Source organism: Glycine soja, chromosome 7 (assembly GCF_004193775.1).
Source record: "Glycine soja cultivar W05 chromosome 7, ASM419377v2, whole genome shotgun sequence".
NCBI classification, from domain to species: Eukaryota; Viridiplantae; Streptophyta; class Magnoliopsida; order Fabales; family Fabaceae; genus Glycine; species Glycine soja.
Window position 1 is genome coordinate 45,202,282 of NC_041008.1, and position 19,951 is coordinate 45,222,232.

At 34.5% G+C, this 19,951-nt stretch overlaps 2 protein-coding genes and 2 pseudogenes across 3 annotated transcripts; 2 read left to right on the plus strand and 2 right to left on the minus strand.

Annotated features, from left to right (window-relative positions):
- Positions 1 to 204: 204 nt before the first annotated feature.
- On the minus strand, positions 205 to 3,674 carry LOC114420091 (probable 1-deoxy-D-xylulose-5-phosphate synthase, chloroplastic). Its single transcript, XM_028385947.1, has 10 exons — positions 3,517 to 3,674; positions 3,317 to 3,445; positions 3,075 to 3,239; positions 2,847 to 2,997; positions 2,258 to 2,529; positions 1,897 to 2,170; positions 1,473 to 1,780; positions 1,035 to 1,316; positions 653 to 937; positions 205 to 536 (listed from the first exon to the last, which is right to left on the minus strand). The coding sequence occupies exons 1-10, from the start codon at positions 3,625 to 3,627 to the stop codon at positions 387 to 389; spliced, it is 2,127 nt and encodes a 708-aa protein (XP_028241748.1). The 5' UTR covers positions 3,628 to 3,674; the 3' UTR covers positions 205 to 386.
- Positions 3,675 to 4,902: 1,228 nt separating this feature from the next.
- Positions 4,903 to 9,353, minus strand: LOC114420092 (annotated as a pseudogene). Its single transcript, XR_003668343.1, has 7 exons — positions 9,052 to 9,353; positions 8,512 to 8,589; positions 8,224 to 8,388; positions 8,063 to 8,118; positions 7,894 to 7,933; positions 5,842 to 6,057; positions 4,903 to 5,195 (listed from the first exon to the last, which is right to left on the minus strand). The product of XR_003668343.1 is annotated as a serine/arginine-rich SC35-like splicing factor SCL28 (transcript).
- A 1,469-nt stretch (positions 9,354 to 10,822) lies between these two features.
- Positions 10,823 to 15,221, plus strand: LOC114420742 (annotated as a pseudogene).
- Positions 15,222 to 16,414: 1,193 nt separating this feature from the next.
- Positions 16,415 to 17,059, plus strand: LOC114420093. Its single transcript, XM_028385949.1, has 2 exons — positions 16,415 to 16,671; positions 16,759 to 17,059. The coding sequence occupies exons 1-2, from the start codon at positions 16,524 to 16,526 to the stop codon at positions 16,884 to 16,886; spliced, it is 276 nt and encodes a 91-aa protein (XP_028241750.1). The 5' UTR covers positions 16,415 to 16,523; the 3' UTR covers positions 16,887 to 17,059.
- Positions 17,060 to 19,951: the final 2,892 nt, after the last annotated feature.

Sequence of the window (19,951 nt, forward strand, 5' to 3'; positions counted from 1 at the left end):
TATCTTTAATATTTATTTGCAAATGAATTGATCATGTCAATAAATAAAAAAACGCCTTTTTTTAAATTTAATCAGGTCACTGATAAATAGAGTCCAAGATAAAATAAGAGGAGAGACCAAGACAATGATGCCTCTTAATTTGTGAGATCCTCGTAATATTTTCATCATTTTTGTTTAGTTTAGACCATATCAGAAAGGCTACTCTTTTGCACTTAAAGAAAAGTTTAACATTTTTCTCTTTTATAACTAGTCGTTTTACTATATGACAATCTACATCATACACTTCAAAATTTCACAATATTACATTACTTTTTCATATTACACATGGTGAATCATGTTATACTTTGTACATCGTGTGAAGTGAAAAATTGAACCCCTTAATATTTCTATGACATGACCTCTAGTGCCTCTCTTGTTTGTCCTAGTACATTGAACACTGTTGCTGCTATGTGAGATGGTGTAAGACCGGCTAAAGACAATTGGTCAGCAGGTGATCCATGATCGATATAACGATCCGGAAGAACTATTGGCCGCCACTGCATAGATATCATGCAAAGCTTATGAGTTTTGGGCAGCTAGTAAAATGTTCATAGAAACTTCAAAGATGCAAAATACTAATAGTTCACAATGAAAAATTTGTTTGGTTTCCTACCTTCAATTTGCCATCTAGAAGGCCATCAAGGGCCATGAACTGAGCAACATGAGAACCAAATCCTCCAATTGATCCTTCTTCAACTGTGATTAAAACCTCATGTGATTTTGCCAGGCTGCGAATCAGGGACCGATCCAGTGGTTTGCAGAAACGTGCATCAGCAACTGTTAAGCGCAAGCCATGACATTCCACTAAGGAAGCTGCAGCCAAACAGTTCTGAACAGCTGATCCATAGCCCAAGAGAGCCACTCTTTCCCCTTCAATCAATATCCTACCTTTCCCAATCTGATACAATATCATAACAAAAACATCAAATGGATATGCAAAACTATTCCTAATAGTCTCCATGAGGATGTGTATGGGGATATAATTCTAACTTTACCTCAAGAGGAGTTCCTTTATTTCCAGTTGGTAGCTGAACACCAATGCCATTTCCCCTTGGGTATCGAAAACAACTAGGTCGATCATTAATGGCTGCTGCGGTGGCAACCATGTGGAAAAGGTCGGCTTCATCAGAAGGAGCCATCACCACCATGTTAGGCAGGCATGCCATAAATGTGACATCAAAAGAACCACAATGTGTGGGACCATCTGCTCCAACTAATCCAGCCCTGTCCATTGCAAATCTTACAGGCAGCTTCTGCAAATCCACATCATGCACCACCTGTGGAATGGACATGGAACACATGCTTTGAGCCCTGATTTTTAAGTTAATGTTATGGTGGTATATTGATCATTTCTTGACCACTAAAATTCATTGTCTTATCAAGTATGATCATAGAGCAGAAATTTTTCCTGCGAAAGGAGATAGTTATCCTACCTGGTCATAAGCCCTCTGCATGAATGATGAGTAAATTGCACAGAAAGGTTTAAGACCTTCACAAGCCAGACCTGCAGCAAATGTAACAGCATGCTGTTCTGCTATCCCCACATCAAAGCATCTTGTTGGGAAACGGCGATGGAAGAGATTCATGCCAGTTCCACCTCCCATAGCAGCATGGATTGCAACAACGTCTTTGTCAGCTTCGGCTTCTGCAATCAAAGCCTCAGCAAAGTATGTTGTGTAAGACTGAGTGGTAGCCTTGGATTTGAATTGCTTTCCAGTTGGTGGGTCAAACTTGGTAACCCCTGCAAAATCAAACCAAGTCATATATATCCATGACGAATACAGCAAGTCAAAGCCAAAATGTGATATATTTGTTTTATGAATTAAGTTGATGAAAATTTAGTAATTCTTCCTTTACCATGGTATTTGTCTGCTGCCTTTTCTGCATAGGGGTATCCACGGCCTTTTTCAGTGATAACATGAATCAATACAGGACCGGTTGTTTTAGTACTTTTAACTTCGTTGAGGATGGCAACAAGATCATCTATGTTATGACCATCAACAGGACCAATATAGTAGAGTCCAAGCTCTTCAAAAAGTGATGATCCAGAACCACTGATCATGCCACGAGCATACTCGTCAACTTTTGCAGCCAATTCATGCATAGGACCTCCAATTCGTTTAGTAACTCCCTATGAAATATCATCAAGATTCAGTATCAATAATACTTTGTGGCTGCAAATACCTCATTGAGAAACTCATGAACTTGTATCACTCACCTTGGCAACCTCTCTCAATTCTCTAAGAGGCCTATTTGATTGTAATCTACTGAGAGCGCTACTCAAGGCTCCTACAGGTGGTATGGGTCCATCAAGAGTAGCAGTTGGTAAAGAAACCTGCTTGTTGTCATTTAGAATAACAATCATGTCAGAATCAAGATATCCAGCATTGTTCATGGCTTCATAAGCTTGCCCTGCTGTCATGGCACCATCGCCTATAACAGCAACCACGTTATTCTTTCTTCCCTTCAGATCCCTCCCAACAGCCATTCCTGTTGATTCAATAAAACTTCAAAAAGTTAAAGCCAAATCACAAACTCCCATTGTTAAACAGGAAAGAACAAACTCATACTACCACCTTCCAATTATATCATTCATGTAATATTTTGAGTTGAATTTCTATGCATCATCAATGTAAAAATCTTTACACAGTCAGACAATCAGAAAAGATGATAAGTACGACTTTTAAGATAATTATCATAGAAGTCAATAAATTTGATCGTACATGACAATTTGTGATTGGATGTTTACTCATATTTTATTTAATTGAAAGTTGAAAGGCAGAGAGCAGACAGAAGAGAAGGAGTACCAAGTCCTGCCGAAATGGTGGTGGAGCTGTGACCAGTGCCAAAACAATCAAATTCACTCTCAGAACGTTTGGTGAAGCCAGATAAGCCATTTGTCTGCCTCATGGTATGCATCTGGTCCCTTCTACCGGTGAGTATCTTATGCGGGTAAGACTGCAAATTCATACAAGGTTGTCCAATTTAGTTTAGAACAAGTAAAGCAAAAAGCAGCAAGGAAGTTGAAAACCAACCTGGTGACCAACGTCCCACAGTATCTTGTCCTGAGGGGCATTGAAGACATAGTGAAGTGCAACAGTGAGTTCCACCACACCAAGGCTTGAGCCCAAATGGCCCCCAGTTCTAGAAACACTGAAAATAACATCAGAACGCAGTTCATCCGCGAGTTGTTTCAGCTCCTGCATCAATAAATCAATATCGACCCTTTTTCACATAACCATTAATATTATTAGGAAGATGGATGGGTTGGAGCTACCTTGGTAGAGAGATTCTTCATATGAATAGGATAGTTGACGGTGTCTAGTAGGGGAGTTGGCGGTCGGTGGGAATAATACTCTCCACTCTCGGAGAGGGATGCATATACCCCACATGGCCTTTTCTTCATCTAAATATGCAAAGCCATTCATTAATTGGGGAATAAACAACAGGGTAGTTAGATACAAAAATGGTAATAACCTGGTGGAGGCGGTGAGCGTGGGCGAGGAAATGGAGACCCCATTGAGAGTGAGAGGGAAGAGGAAGTAACTTCCCGAGAGTGCGGTATGATGAGAGAGCGGAGAGATCCATGGAGGCGCTGACAGATTGTATTGTGGGGGTCCAACAAATAAGTAGGAAGGAGGTGCTGGTCTTGTGTTGTGCCATTGGACCACGTCACCGCAAATCATAAGTGGATAGATTCATTGGATAGACGGATAATCAGTATGCCTTTTTCTTTGTCCCTTTCCTTAGATCTCATCGTCTTCTTCCAAAATAATATTATGCTTAATGAGATCTTTGATTTATATTTCACATTTAACTAATTTTTTCACTGGATTAGTTTATTTGTAGATCAAGTAGTACCTTCCATCACAACTCTATCTTCAAATCAAAAATCAAATTTCAATCCTTCAAGACAAGGTGTCTAAAAAGGAGTCAAACTGAAATTCTTAGTAAGTAATCAAACCTTTGTCTAGTGAGGCAACGAGGCAAGGTTGACTACCCTATGTTGACCTCTAGTCAACGTGGCTACGTAAGAATTTACCTTGCTCCTATAAAAGTTCACTCCACTCGCCCAATTAGCACTACTTACACTAGACGATTGACTAAAATCCCATGAATATGCACGGACAAAAAAAGTACAGCTAATCAAGAAGAAAAAGAGTAAAGAGTATTAACCAAGAATTTTCATTTTTTTACAAGAATAACAAAGTATAAAACCAATAAATAAATAGTAACATAGGATCTAGATCACAGTAAACCTAGGATTCTCTATGTTACTATGATTGATAGATTAATATTTACTTTTTAGCATTATTATGACCAATGCCAAGTCGTGCACTCTTGCCACTTGCTAAACCAGGATATTGGTGCTCTCCAAACTCCCAGCCGAAATAGATAACGAGTTCGAAATTTAGTGTATGATCAGACTTTTTTCTAAAAAATTTCCAAAAGCACTGACTGTAAAAAAAAATACATCATCATTGAATAACAAAGCATCATATATAATACATTTGAGTTTGATAATAATCTCTTGAAATTCATGCCAGGCTGATTTCTTATTAGTTAATAGTATAAAATCTTTTTATAAAAATAGTGCTTATCTATTAAACTCTTTAATTCCTTAAAAACAAACTCAACAAAACACATTTAAAAAACCTTAAAATTTGAGAATCTTGTTTTTTTTTTATATAAAATAGGGAAAAAGTAGCTTAAAAATAACTAAATGACGTAACTCGAAAAAAAAAAAAAACTGCACTTGAGAACTCTTTGGAAACTCATCGGCGTAAACAAAACTTTGAATTAAGAAATACTTTCTATTTTAATTTTAAAACTCTCCCTTTAAACTTTAACTTTGAAGTAGCATTTAAGCTATAAAGATGGACCAAACATATTATAAAGACATGATTCATGAACAAGTATCCAAAAATTTGTAAACTGATGAAAAAGTCTAATCTGAGCCATCCAAAATGACACACCAAGTCAAACTACCTTCTGATGGGTTGTCACCCACGGAATACTAATATAAACATCACAGACTTGGCTTAGCTACATTTTTGTATCTTTCAAAATGTCAAAGTTTTAGCTACAGTGTGTGGTCACAGGAAAAACCGAATTGACCACCTTCCAATCTCTGCTTGCTCGCAAATCAGCGTGGACTGCAGAAGGAAAGAACTAATCAAAGACTGATTTCAATTCCAATGAGGCTTAAAATAAAAATCCATTTGTAATCCTACAAGATATCATTTATTCAAACAAAAAAATAGTGCTTGCTTCAAAAATATAAAAGGCATTTGAACTTCAAGGCAAACCAATCTAAAAAATATAAATGTCCGATTTCAGCACATGAATTTCCTGAAGAGTGATTAATGTACAACCTTCTGACAAAATATTCATTACTAATATATTAACAGTACACTTTAACTTAAAAAAGAGTTAATTATTAGTGCTTAGCCTCAGAAGGAAACAGAAATGACACTTGTTAGTTTGTTTATTTAAATGTTTTACATTTACTACTAAAAATCCCCAACTATCAAGTGCTGTAGTCTCTAATGTTTGAGATTAAGTACTTAAGTTAATGAGCCTGATTCTAAAATCAAAAGTACAAGGATGAATTAATGATATATTCATCTCTACTGTTGAGCCTTATTTGTTATTATGTGACTCTACTACCTGATTATATTTCCAGAATTCTGACTGCTTCAAAGTCTTAAAGATTGTATTTTAACTAACAGAAATTTGATGTAACTAGAATTGCAATTATACCATACATTCAATCAATAAATATACTCATAAAATTCATACCTGTATCACCGTGAATGAGACCTTGAAGGACTGCAATCATTGTCCCTAGGACTCTCGGATCTACGGGGTGTCTGATCCTTCTGGTCATTAGGACTCCGACCATTCTCCCTGAGACGAGGGGACTTCTTGTAGTCCTTCCCACCACTGGGAGAGAGAGACCTAGAATAAGATCTTGATCGCTCAGGAGAATAATAATCATCCCTACCCCTGCCATCCCTATATGTCATCATGTCAGTGAGGATTCTCAATTATCCAAACCAAAGTTAATAAAAATAGCTAAAACAACACAATTACATATACTACACATTAAAAAGGGAGAGAATGCCAACCATAAGCATCTCATAAATCAATAGATATCTGAATATGTGCAACTACAAGTCTACAACAAAATATGCAGATAATTAAGCACACAATCACTCAAACCAAAATTTTAATTTGTTTCATATGTGATAACTAATACTTACTTCCTCTTCAAAATCTAATTAGCCAAAATATGACCTGTGCCTGTACCTTTCTTTCCATAGTTTCTGGACAAATATATGACACTTGGATCCAAACACTGAGAGTTATGAATGATGTACTGCAAGATCAGCATCTGGTAACTTCATAGCTCTCTTTGTTCCAACTTTCTAAAATCACAACTATCATTCTTGCACAATGTCATCATATCTCTACCCGTATAAACTTTGGCTTCCATTCTTTGAAGATGTAATTTTCTTTGGCCAACTATAAGCTTTATATTCTTTCTTAACTGGGATAGTATACGCAAAACAAGATATTAAACTAAATAAGATCTTCCTCACAGAAAATTTATACAAGGGAATCGGAAAAGAGTACTCATTTGAACCATTTCTTCAGCCACAAATCAAATACCACAAAGTAGGGAAAGCCCATGCCACTGGCACAAAAAGGCAATTTTCATATGGATATTTCTTATGGAGTCTTTGATAGCTACATAAGCAAGTAGCGCATCACTTTAAGCCTCTTTACTCGTTAATCTTTATTAATCCATCTTTAAAGTCTTCCAATTTCACTTTATTATCTGCATAAAGAAGACCATAAGCAGATATCATTCAATTCATTAAAACACATTAAAGGACTGTTGTCAAGGTCAAATGATTTGAAGCTGTTCTAATTATACTCTAGCAGAACAAGGGAATGGCACAATTATCAACATCAACATAAATCAGCTAGCCACTTTGAATGTCTAGCAGTATAGAAACACTATTAAACACATGTACATTATACTGTACGTTAGTAAGCCAAACTTAACCAACTCAGTAGTGATCTACTATAAGGGAGAATTTCAATAAGATTAAGGACAAGACTGAAACTTGACAACAAAACAACAAAAATGAAATGAATGAAATACATCTATTACACACACTAAAAGACGCTAGTTTCATTCCATTGTGCAACATAAACAGCTTAAAAGTAATGTAGAAGGCACCAACACCATTTACAATAATAAAGAAGACATCCGGTTCAAAGAGAAATTTAAGGTGTATTTTACAGATAATGTATTACTCAAAAGGCCTGAAACAGATTCAGGTCGGTAAGAATATCATATAATATAACTTCATCAGACAAATAAGTTGCAACAGAAACATGAAATCTATAAAATAATAGTGTGATAAAATCAGCTACCATCTACCAAACTCTGATTGGGTGGTTTTTATTTACACAAAGAAAACAGGAAAAGGGTACAAACAGCAGATCTACTTTCAACACCTACAGCCCTCTGAGCAACTTTGATCATAAATCATAATTCAACCAAACATCTCATTAGTACATCACTCACTTGTGGTGATTAGAAACCTGTCATATTGCATCTCAAATAAAAAAGCTCACGGCTTAGCAAATTCAAGTATTTTCTGAAGCACTATAAATAATATTCCAGTACCTAAATACTAGAAAATGTAGCACCACCATCATTATAGTGAAAACTAGGCCTAAATTCATACATGATGCCCAAAAATTATGGCATTGCTCAATAATAAAATTTGGACCTTTTCAAAATGAAAACTAATCAGCTATTTATTGTGTTCATACCTTGAATCATCCCTAGCTGGTGATGGAGACCGAGAATAGGCTGCAAAAATAGCATGTATGATAACATAAAAAAACAAGGAAGAGCTTCGAGTATAAAGATTAAACCCAAAATAAAAACATAAAATTATTACAACATGAAAGTGAAATATAGATGAGTAGTTAAACTGACATCGGGGTCGTGGGGATCTAGTACGATTCCTCCTTCTACCACCTCCATGTCGACCACTTACAACAGAAACACAAAAGAAAGGTTCAACTTTAAAAAGTCCATCGAAGTAGATTTCCAATATTGCAAAACTGAAATCAATTAGCAAATCAAACTAGTCACACCTTCCTCGAGTATTAACACGCATTTCTTGAGGAGTTTTCCTATTTTCCTCAGCAAAAACAATCCTTATTTCACGTCCACCAATGATAGTATGATTGAGATGTTGCTTTGCCTCAGCTGCATCTTCACCATACCGATATTTCACAAATCCAAAGCCTCGAGGCTCACTACAAAATCAATTCAATTAAATTTCAAAGTTGTGAAAGCAAAATGCATTTAAAAAAGCAATGTATAAGATAGGTGAGCAACAAGCCTAGCAGCAGGTTGTATTGATAGTAAAGCAGAAATACCCAGTGTAGTAATTTTTAGGTAGATAAACATCCTTCACAGGACCATAGCGCTCAAATGGGATCCTAAGATCCTCAGGCCTGCAATACAAATCGAAAATTTCAGTTTGATTTCTTTAATTCCTTCACATTCAATAAATGTAACAGAGTGCCACGAAATAGAAGAAAGAGAACATCAAGCAAGTACACAGCCACTGCAGAAAAATTATTTATCCGTTCCCAATGAGGATATGTATTGAAATATCACTATTATGTGGAACCACTTATCATACATGAGTGTGTTCTTTTCCAAAAAAAAAACACCTATTGACAAAATAGGGAAGAATCCTGTTTCTTCAAGATTGCATCATTTAATGAGGTATAATAATAATAACAGCAAGTAACACGCAAAGAAATGAGTAACAGGTGTCAAGTGTTGGAAGACTTTTTGTTCCAACTACTTCCTTTTATCATCTAGACCAGTTTTGTTACATGCATACTGAGCAATGCAATGCAATGCGATAGTGGAAAGAAGGAATTAAAGAAAGTGAGAAAGGAGATGACCTGGCATCAAGGGGGAGATTGCGAACAAGCAAGCCGGAAGGAAGAGGTGAGCGGCGGTCTCTGTAAGACCTGCTGTCACCGTAGCGATCGTCGACATAGCGCTTCCGTCCGCGCGGTGCCGGTGGGCTTCTGCTTCGCCGCCGGGGGCTATAGCTTCTGCTCCGGCTACGATACCTTCCCATTCCTCCTTCTGCCACACAAACAAACCCTAGTTTGCTTTCCGAGAAGACACAATTAAAACCCTAACCCAAGGGAGCGAAGCGATACGACAATACGAAGCCACCAACGTTGAGATAAATAAATAAATAAATATATATATATATATAGTTGCTTCCTTCAATTCGACCCGCTCCGGTTTAGTTGACTGACCTTTTGCGGGTCGACTTAAATCCGGGTAATGTTAGCTTAGGCCCATTTTATGACACTGCTTTTCTGAAGTCTTGCTTCACGCCCTACACTTAGTAGTTATCAACCTTTTAAATTTATTGACAAAAAATAATAATCAAAATTATGACAAAATACAAATAACAAGTTATTAAAAATTCAATCATTATTTTAGTTAATAAATATAATCAGAAAAAAAATTATAATTATACTATGTTTGCTGCAAATGATTGTCGTGGAACAAATTGTCAATTGCAAAGGAGATTGGTGGGATGGATTTTTGTAACCTGTGGTTTCAGTTTGGCTGGTGGAAGTTTATGTCTGACCGCTACACTATGGTAACGAGGATTTTCAAAGCTAGCTACTTTCTTAGTGGGGATTTTTTGGTTGACTTACTTTTTTTTTAATGTTAGGCTCAAGCCCATTCCATGACAGCCCGGTTAGTACTTAGTAGTTACCAACCCTTTTAAATTTATTGACAAAAAATAGTAATCTATAATTTATAACTATTATAAAGAAAATAATATCATTTGTTATCATTTTTTTTTTACATTTTTACCATCAGCTATTATAAATTACTATAACATTTTATTTTAACTTCTATTGATAGTTATATCTTGCAAAACAAGTTACACTCAACTAGATAACTTTTAAGTTAATTTGATTTCTTTGATTTGTAGGATTATAATTTTATTTCTTTCTTTTCCAATTTTGATGGAAAGTATTGTAATTAATCAAGAGAAAAGGCCACCGTCAAAGGTGTATATTTATGAAAAAAGTTGAAAGAAGATCTGGGATGTATTTGGTTTCTATTTTTAAAAATTGTTTTTAGTTTTTCAAAAATAAAGAACATAGCTACATAGACTAATTAAATATCTCACTACATGCAACGCCATTTTAGATGATTCACATCCTTGAACTAGAACCACAAAATAAAAGAAGGGAATGGGAATGTTTTTTCTAATTATTTCTATTTTTATTTTTAAAACTAATTTTTAAACAATTTTTAAAACATAATAAATTTTGGACGACAAATTAATTATTGAGTAGTATAGAATTTTTTTAAAAAAAAGTTTTTGAAATTAAAGAGTGAGAAAGAAATCAAACAAAACCTTATTATTTATTTCATAAAAAGTAAATTGCAATGCTTTCAGCTACTATAATTGAATTCATTCAACTCATATTGCATTTTTCAAATACACTTACCTTATACTAATAATCATTAATTACAGGATAGATGTTTCAAAATAATCAAGATACCATTTAAACCAATAACTTCGTAAATTAATTAATAGAATACCAATATTTAGAGATAAGATTTTTAACAAATAAATATCTTTTAGCCAAACACGTACTATAAATACCACCCAACTCGTCATGTTTTTGCATGTACACTGTTAGTATCATAACTTTGTTTTTAACTTTTGGTGGGACTATTTCATTGTTCTTGTGTTACTCGTTTTTCGAGTGCATATTGCTATTGAAGAAAGTGGCAATTGAGGAGCACAAGGATGTTGATAGTGGAGAAGCCAATAGGATTCAGGGTTTGCAAGAGCCCTTCATTCAACATGAGAAGGATGCTGCTGCCTGTAAAGATGTTGAATCTAATACAACAGTGGAAAATGGATCTATCGGAATGGTGTTGTTGCTGTTTGTGGTTCTTTCTCATTTGGAACTTGTATAAGTATCTTCAAGCTTTCTCAAAATTCTATATATAATCTGTAAAGCCATGGAGTTTTTTTAATTTTTTAAGTGACAAACAATATAGTGAAGTATGGTGCATGGCTCAAGAAAGAAAATTTCTGAAATCACTGTTCACTAAATGTCTCTTTCATTTTTTCTGTTGGTTTTCTGGGTTAGGACCAAACCAAAATTACACCCAAAAATCAAAAGAAAAAAAAAAGGGTTGTATGTTTAGCTCAAATTATTATTTTGGCAGGTGGGCTATTCAGCTCCCACTCAAGCGGCTATCAGGGAAGATCTTAATCTATCTCTTGCTGAGGTTAGTATTTTAATTTCTTCTTCTTATTGACAAATGATTTATACCATATTATCTGAATTAAAGACAACTACTATTGTTTTGTGGGGAATTGCAGTTTTCTATGTTCGGTTCTTTAGTAACCATTGGTGCAACGCTTGGGGCTATAACAAGTGGCCGGATTACAGATTTCATTGGCCGGAAAGGGGTATTTGAAATATAAATTCTAGATTAATTTATGCACTTTATAAGGCCTTTCAGTATTCATAAGCCTTGATTTTTAATGACAAACAGGCGATGAGAATGTCAACAGGATTTTGCATAACAGGATGGCTAGCTGTTTTCTTCTCAAAGGCATGCATCTTCTGCACAGAACAAATTCATCTTTAGAAAAATGTTGAAAAATGGAAAAGAGGTCTCAGTTGTGTTATTCTATCAACTGCAGGATCCTTACTCACTTGACCTGGGAAGATTTTTCACAGGATATGGAATTGGAGTTATCTCATTCGTGGTAAGTGGCAACTAACTACAACATTATAACCATAAAAAAATTTGTTTGCTTTTGTTCAAAAAGTTGCTTCTTGATGATAATATTTCAAAGTTGTAACAAAATACCAAAATGGAACAGGTGCCTGTATATATAGCTGAAATAGCACCCAAAAATCTTCGTGGTGGACTTGCAACAACAAATCAGGTGGGGGACTAACAAGAATTATCATGTTTGTTTCTTTGACTAAAAGTTAAGTATCATTGAGATGCATTTTGACCTTGACTCTAATTGTTCTGCAGCTTATGATTGTTATTGGATCATCAATCTCATTCTTATTAGGAAGTTTCTTAAGTTGGAGACAGCTAGCACTAGCAGGTAAGTTATAATATTAGCTTTGGTTGTTGCTTTTTAACCAGTTATGGAGGAAAAGGTCTGACTGCTGTCTTGGCTTGAACATTGAAGGGCTTGTGCCTTGCATTTCATTGCTGATTGGTTTGCACTTTATCCCAGAGTCTCCTAGATGGCTGGTAAACATTTAGAGTCTAAAGCGAAACATTTCTTTTGGTTTCTTTTTCCAAATAAACTAAAAATAATTTTACTTTCAGGCAAAGGTTGGCCTCAAGAAAGAATTTCAAGTAGCTTTAAGAAAACTCGGGAAAAGATGTTGATGTATCTCAAGAAGCTGATGAAATTCTTGTACTTCCCAAGCTCCCTTAACTGATTGAGCATCTTTAAAATGTTCCCTAATCAATTTGACATGCTTGATAAGCTGAGCCGACTTGTTTTTTGTGAACAGGATTATATTGAAACTCTACAAAGCCTTCCTAAAACTAAGTTTCTGGCTCTGTTCCAAAGCAAACATGTGCGATCAGTAGTTGTAAGTAACATACTTTTCTAGCATAAGTTCAATCAGAGAATGCGAGTAATCGGATATTTCTAACAGTTTGTAATGATTTCAGATTGGAGTTGGATTAATGGTATGCCAACAATCTGTTGGAATTAATGGTATTGGATTTTATACAGCTGAGACTTTTGTAAGGGAGGAGTTGAATGAGAGGTTGAAAACTTGGAGACGAGCTCTAGAAATACATGGCTTTCGCCTAAGCAGAAGCAAATCGGAGTATATGGAATGTAAGTTCAACAAAAGAAGGAGGGTTTCTAACTCAGAGGTGAAAATAGGAGACCATATTATCTCTCAAGTCACACGGTTTAAATATCTTGGGTCTGTAATACAGGATGATGGGGAAATTGAAGGGGATGTGAATCATCGCATTCAAGCAGGATGGATGAAATGGAGAAAAGCATCGGGGGTGTTATGTGATGCAAAGGTACCGATCAAGCTAAAGGGAAAGTTTTATCGGACTGCGGTAAGACCGGCGATTTTGTACGGAACAGAATGTTGGGCGGTCAAGAGCCAACATGAGAATAAAGTAGGTGTAGCGGAGATGAGGATGTTGCGGTGGATGTGTGGTAAGATTCGACAGGATAAAATTAGAAACGAAGCTATTAGAGAGAGGGTTGGAGTAGCGCCTATTGTAGAAAAGATGGTGGAAAATAGACTTAGGTGGTTTGGGCATGTAGAGAGAAGACCGGTAGACTCTGTAGTGAGGAGAGTAGACCAGATGGAGAGAAGATAAACTATTCGAGGCAGAGGAAGTCCCAAAAAGACTATAAGAGAGGTTATAAAAAAGGATCTCAAACTTAATGATTTGGATAGAAGTATGGTACTTGATAGAACATTATGGTGGAAGTTGATCCATGTAGCCGACCTCACCTAGTGGGATAAGGCGTTGTTGTTGTTGTTGTTGTTGAGACTTTTGTAGCAGCTGGTAAGTAAGAAAAAAACGCATGCTGATTTTGAGGTCTTGAAGTAGCTCTTTGTTCTGTTTTATTCATTCCCGTACTACTTGATTTACAGGACTTTCTTCAGGAAAAATTGGTAGCATAGCATACGCTTGTATGCAGGTAGTTAATCCCTCTAAGGATTTCACAGACGATAATCATATATGATAGTATAATATAACCTTAATTCTCTGTTTAAACTTCATCTAATAAAATGAATGGCAGGTTCCATTCACTGTATTGGGAGCCATGTTGATGGATAAGTCTGGAAGAAGACCACTTATAATGGTAGATCTATTTTTCAAGCATTTGAATTTTTAATAATGTCATCTAAAAGAAGTAAGGGGAATAAGAGCTTTGATGCCTAATAGCAAGTGCCTGTATGCATGTAGGCTTCAGCAAGTGGGACATTTTTAGGCTGCTTTATTACAGGAGTTGCTTTCTTTCTCAAGGCAAGCTTTTAATAATCATTTTTTCTCCATATATTAAGTGTGCATAACTCAATTCTAAAATTTTGCTTTATGATTCCATGGATCAGGATCAGAGCTTATTGCTTGATTGTGTACCAATATTGGCAGTTGCCAGCGTGCTGGTGAGTCTTCTTCTAAGGATGTTGTTAGGGTCACTGAGTAGTTAATTGTGTAATTTTTAAACTCAAAGTCCAGTTTAACCTGAAAATCCATCACCTTTTTGGCACTACTTGTAATCAGATCTACGTAGGGGCGTTTTCAATTGGAATGGGACCGGTTCCTTGGGTAATAATGTCTGAGGTATGAGTCATTTGGCAAAACACATTTGAATGGTTTTGAGCACTATTTTGGCATATCTTTATGAGCTTTTTTTTCTTCTTTTCCTGTTGATGGTGTTCGATAGGAAAATTCAAGCAATGTTCTAATACTAGTTTTCACATTGCAGATCTTTCTCATACACGTTAAGGGAACTGCAGGGAGCTTGGTGGTTTTGGTGAATTGGCTAGGAGCTTGGGTAGTTTCATATACTTTCAACTTTCTAATGAGCTGGAGTTCTCTTGGTAATAATTGGTAACGTATATTTCAAATCACTTTATTTTTGTATGCTGGATTTTCCCTTTTGACTATTCTTTTCGTAGCAAAGTTACTCCCAGAAACCAAAGGAAAAACACTGGAAGAAGTTCAGGCATGCATCAATTCATAGAAGGAAAAAAAGAGAAACAAAGCTTGGATGGATAAATTCAGCAATTGCCTCCAAATGTTGTTCCCAAATCTCAGTCCGTGCCAAAAATTTCCAGCAGGAGGATCATGTGCAATTACTACTAGTCAAATTCTTTTAGATTAATTTGAAACAATGGTTAGGATCTGCATTGCCAAGTAATGCATAAAAAAAACATAATGGGATTTACGTGCAGATGAATTGTATTAATGTGACAAATAGCAGTTGATATGTATCCATTTTTATATTGTTAGCTTAATGGTTAAAAAAATTCACATTCTTCAAGCATTTTCCTGCGCAAAGAAACTATCTTAGCCATTACTTTAATCATGGTCTACTTATAATCTAAGGGTAGGTTATGCACATGGAACTTTCCTAGCCAGATCCAGATGTGTTCAAACGGCGCCTCTCGTTTCTCAAGACTAATGGATCTATCGACAAATTTTAATTTTTTTTTATTAAAATTCAATATAAAGATAGAGATAAAATCATAAAAGATATTATATTGATATATTTAAAAATAAAATGATGGCAATTTTAGATAATTGAGAATTTTTTTTTTTGCCCAATTGTGAGAGTAATATATGAAATACATCTCTAAATAATATACTGAAAAAGCTATTTTTAAAGTTATTAAATATATTATGCATATTAAACATGTCATCATACATCAAGAGAGTTTGTTTATAGTAGAAATTAAACACAAGTAATAATTAATTTATAATAACTTATGTATTTTATTCTATCTAGCAAGCTAAGTTGCACCCTTTGTTAAGAAAAGTCTAACTTAATTATTTGAATAGTAATATTAGTTGTTATAAATTCTTTTATAATTGAGATTTATTCAATATATATATACATATATTCAACGATCTAGTCAATGAGATTAACCCTTTAAATATGGACTAACTAGTTCACTGTTGACCAGATTTACACTACCCATTATATTCTTCAGCAGGATGTTTCATCAACCGAAGTGACAGCTATTCGTCTTGTCTAATGGACTCCTCCTGAGGGGTTTGTCAAATTAACGTCGATGGCAGCTCCATTGGCATTCCAGGAGCATCAGGTTTTGATGGTCTCATCCTCATGAACCACTAATATCGGAATATCACTCATTGTGTTAGAAGCCGACACTTGTGGTGTAGCTTTTTCTAGATTCTAGTTAATTGTTTTTTTTTCTTTTCTTGCTTTAGTTTCATAATGATTAATCTTTCTGTAATATAAAATATATCTATATTTGAGATCTTATTTTAAAAAAATTGAGAATAATATCAAACCAATGAATGACTTGTTAGTAAATAAATCTTTTAAATAAATGTTTATATTTTGAGAAACTAATATTTAACTGTCTAGATATATATGGAAAAAAAAATAAAATTATAAAAACTGCAGTTAAATTTAACTTTTCTTTATCAAAATTAACTTTTGTATAAGTTATAAATAAATAAGAGAGTATATAAAATGGGGGTGACGTGGTAACAAGTATAACAGCAGAAACTGCAAAAGGAGAGATAGAGAGGGTTTGTTTTGTTCTTATTGTTTGTGTGATTGAGAAGAAGAGAGCGTGAAGGAGAAGAAGAGAGAGGAATGGGTTCACCGACATCAAGGATTGTGTTCCGTATTGTGGTGGTGGCGCTTCTGCTTCTTCTTCTCTTCTACATTGGTCGCCCTCTGTATTGGAAAATCTCCGCCACCGTCCACGACATCCGCAACAACAAGCAAACTGTCAGACAAGGTTCCTTTATTCTTTTTCTATTCCAAATTCTCAACTCTCTCTTTAGTTTCCCATTTTTTTTCAATTACCCTTTTTTCTCAACTTCAGGTCTTTCCCAAATCGTCATTGAGGCTCAGAAATCGGTCGGTTGGTATCACGATGAGTCCGACTCAGGGGTTCGTGCTAACTACCGAAAACTGCTTCTTCATAAGCCCATTTCCACAGTTTTTGCTTAGTTATAGTTAGATAAATACATGTCACTCAAGATTTTCTTTCTGTTCTTTTTTTTCTCCTCACGATTCTGTGATTTGCATATCTGGTTTTTGTCTTATATGGACAATAATGAGGTAGACGAATCTTATCTTATTCAATTGCATAATGACCATCATATTCTAGATTTAGGGGCTTTTCTCTGGGTGTATTTTTAAGTGGTGGGAAGGTTAATGACGTGCTTGTGTTATAATTTATCCTTTTTGAAGGGGGGAAAAGGGTTGATTATGTGTGCTCTATAAGTAAGGTGGGTGAATAATTTGGATTGGTAATGAATCAATGAAAAAGTAAATCTGTTCAGTTTTATATAGGCTCATATTTTCTAGGATATTGATCGTTTAACATAATGTATGTTATGCACTCAAAGTATGGCAAGATTGTTAATTGAACCTTGCTTAAAGTTTTAATATTAAGTGGAATCAAATTGTTGCGGTTCTTTAGAGTTAGTATGGTTGGATGACTAACACCTGATTATTGGGAATACCCAATTACCCATGAACCTTTTATTAGATTGAGACTTCGTAAAGTTCAATAATTTGGGAGAGGAAAGGTTGTTTTGGTTCATAGGATTAGGAGTAAGAAGGAAAGGTTGTTTTGGTTCATAGAATTTTTTTTTCCTTTAAATATTCTTCACAATTTTTGGGGTCTCTTGTGCTTCATTCAGATCCTCGAAACTTTAAGTTCCTTTCCTTAAGTAGGGAGAAGTATGTTGCAGGAAGTAAAAGAGGCTTATTCCTTAAGAAGCTCGATGGCAGGGTCTAATAAATGTGGATATTATAGTTTCGGATATTTAACAGAGTTCTAAGATTCTGTCATATATTATACTGCATTATTGGGGTTTTATATTCTGCCTGTGGTGGCGTAAATGGAATATGTTTAGCTATCTTGAACGCTGGCTTGGGTTTGGATCTGATGGCATGCCCAACCCAATCAAGGTTTGATCTTGTTTAGCCTTCTGCTATGAATCCTTGCATGGTAGGTAGAGACTGAGAGGGAAAGGAATGGACGATTCCATTCCTCATGTTATCCGGTCACTGAATTAAACACGTTGCCAATTTCCCTTCATATGACAATGATGATAATCGAGTGCAGTTTGCTGATGGGGACCGGGTTCATGTAGAATAGATCATAGTTTTCCGTGAAGAAAAATGGTAGATCATATACTCTCTAGTGCATTCTTTTGACCACACCATCTTTTATTGGTTAAAAGTTATTAAAAATCACAAGATTTAGTGGGTTCCACATAGTTATTAATGACTCTCTTGATTTTGTAATTTTCAACACATTTTAATTAACAAGAGAGAATATGTTGCTAACACTTCTCTTGTGGTGAATCCATGAGTACGTGGCCCTGATTATCAATATCTGTTTTAGAGGGCCTTTTGTACAAACATGCAGCTATCAATATTTAGTTAGGCTTAGGCAGCCATCCTACTGTCAAACATAGTTGTTGACTTGTTGGGATTATATTATTTTTGTTACGGAATGGATCATTTATTTTGGGTGTGTTTGGTTGAGGGGGTAAAGAGAGATATAGAGAAGAAATTAGGCGTGTCTCATATCTCTTACACTACTTTAATTCAAAAATTTCTTTTTATTTCCATCTTCTCTATTTTCATCCCAAACACACCCTCCATGTCAAGTTTAACATAAAAAATAAAATATAGAAAAGGATCCATGGAACATTCATTTCATGTCAAGTTTGACATAAAAATAAAATATACTCAAATGGTGTGTTGGTCGAGATGTGGGTTGGAGAGTGCTTGAATATGTAAAAAAAAGAAACCGGTTAACATGCATACCTGAAATATGATTGCAACAACGAGTATGTTATGAAAGAGGGGACCATCGATCGAAATGTAACTTATAGAAATACTAATTACCGTTATTACGAAAAAAGAAAGTAAAGCGTGAGTTGGGGTGTGACTTGTAAGGGTGTTTTGGAAACAATTTCCAAAATTTAATAGAATTTATATTAAAAAATGATTTGTGAGTGGTTCAAAATTATTTTACAAAACAATTTTTTTTTTTAAAAAAAGAGGTTTAAAAGGGCAATTAAGTTAAACTAATGAATAAATGAATGAAAATAACAATTTTATCAAATTAACTTTATTATTAATGTGTTTGCTATAAACACAATAGTACCATTCTAACAAATATTATTAAGAGTATAAATGAAAAAGTACTCACTTTGATGAATAAAACTTAATAGATAGATGAAAAATGAATAATAATTTTATAAAACTAATCTTTTGTATTATACTATATTGAAAAGATAAAGTGATACATTTATTTTGGATATTAATGGAAAAATTAATTAATACTATATTGAAAAAATAAAATAAAACTTATTTAAGTTATTTTTCTTCTAACACAACATTTATGTTGGGATAGGGGAATAATATTTTATAGTACTGATTAAATTTTCTCTGATTTATGATCATTGATATTAAATACTAATAAATTTTAAATAGAAGTAAAATAATATTTTTTTAAAGACACTCTCCCATTCTTAAACTATAGATGTTTTAGCATTAGTTTTGTTCTAAAAACTATTAATGTTTTATACATTCAAGATTAAATTTACAAATTTTTTTCAACAATCCTTATTTGTGTATTGAAATTTTAGTGCTATCTAAAATAGACAATAATACTCTCAAGTCAATAGCTAATCACTCATTAATGAAAATATCCACCTAACATAATTTATAGACTCTCCATTATCTAAATATTGATGGTGAATAATGATTTCAATAACATGATTAAATATGAATATTTTAATAAATAAAAAATATGAATTAATATTTTTTAGTGGATGTACAGTAACCTTAAACATTTAGTATTAGAAAGTAACGCTTTTGACTCTTGTAAATGCTGCCGCCCATGAAACCCAACTACGGTAGGGGCTTCAACATTTGTATTCATAGTTGCAATGCTAGTTGATCTTCATTTAATTGCTTTTTAAAAGAATTAACAGTGAAGTTAATTAGTAAATACTGGAATTTCACTAAAATATAATTTGAAATTAAAC

What these genes read in the sequence shown, in the direction of transcription:
- LOC114420091 (XM_028385947.1), bottom strand. Translation starts at nt 3,627, where the DNA reads ATGGATCTCTCCGCTCTCTCATCATACCGCACTCTCGGGAAGTTACTT. An exon ending in ATAAAGGAACTCCTCTTGAG is followed by an intron (nt 938 to 1,034) that starts GTAAAGTTAGAA and finishes ATATTGTATCAG; the next exon opens with ATTGGGAAAGGTAGGATATT. An exon ending in TTCTAGATGGCAAATTGAAG is followed by an intron (nt 537 to 652) that starts GTAGGAAACCAA and finishes ATATCTATGCAG; the next exon opens with TGGCGGCCAATAGTTCTTCC.
- LOC114420093 (XM_028385949.1), top strand. Translation starts at nt 16,524, where the DNA reads ATGGGTTCACCGACATCAAGGATTGTGTTCCGTATTGTGGTGGTGGCG. An exon ending in CAAGCAAACTGTCAGACAAG is followed by an intron (nt 16,672 to 16,758) that starts GTTCCTTTATTC and finishes TCTCAACTTCAG; the next exon opens with GTCTTTCCCAAATCGTCATT.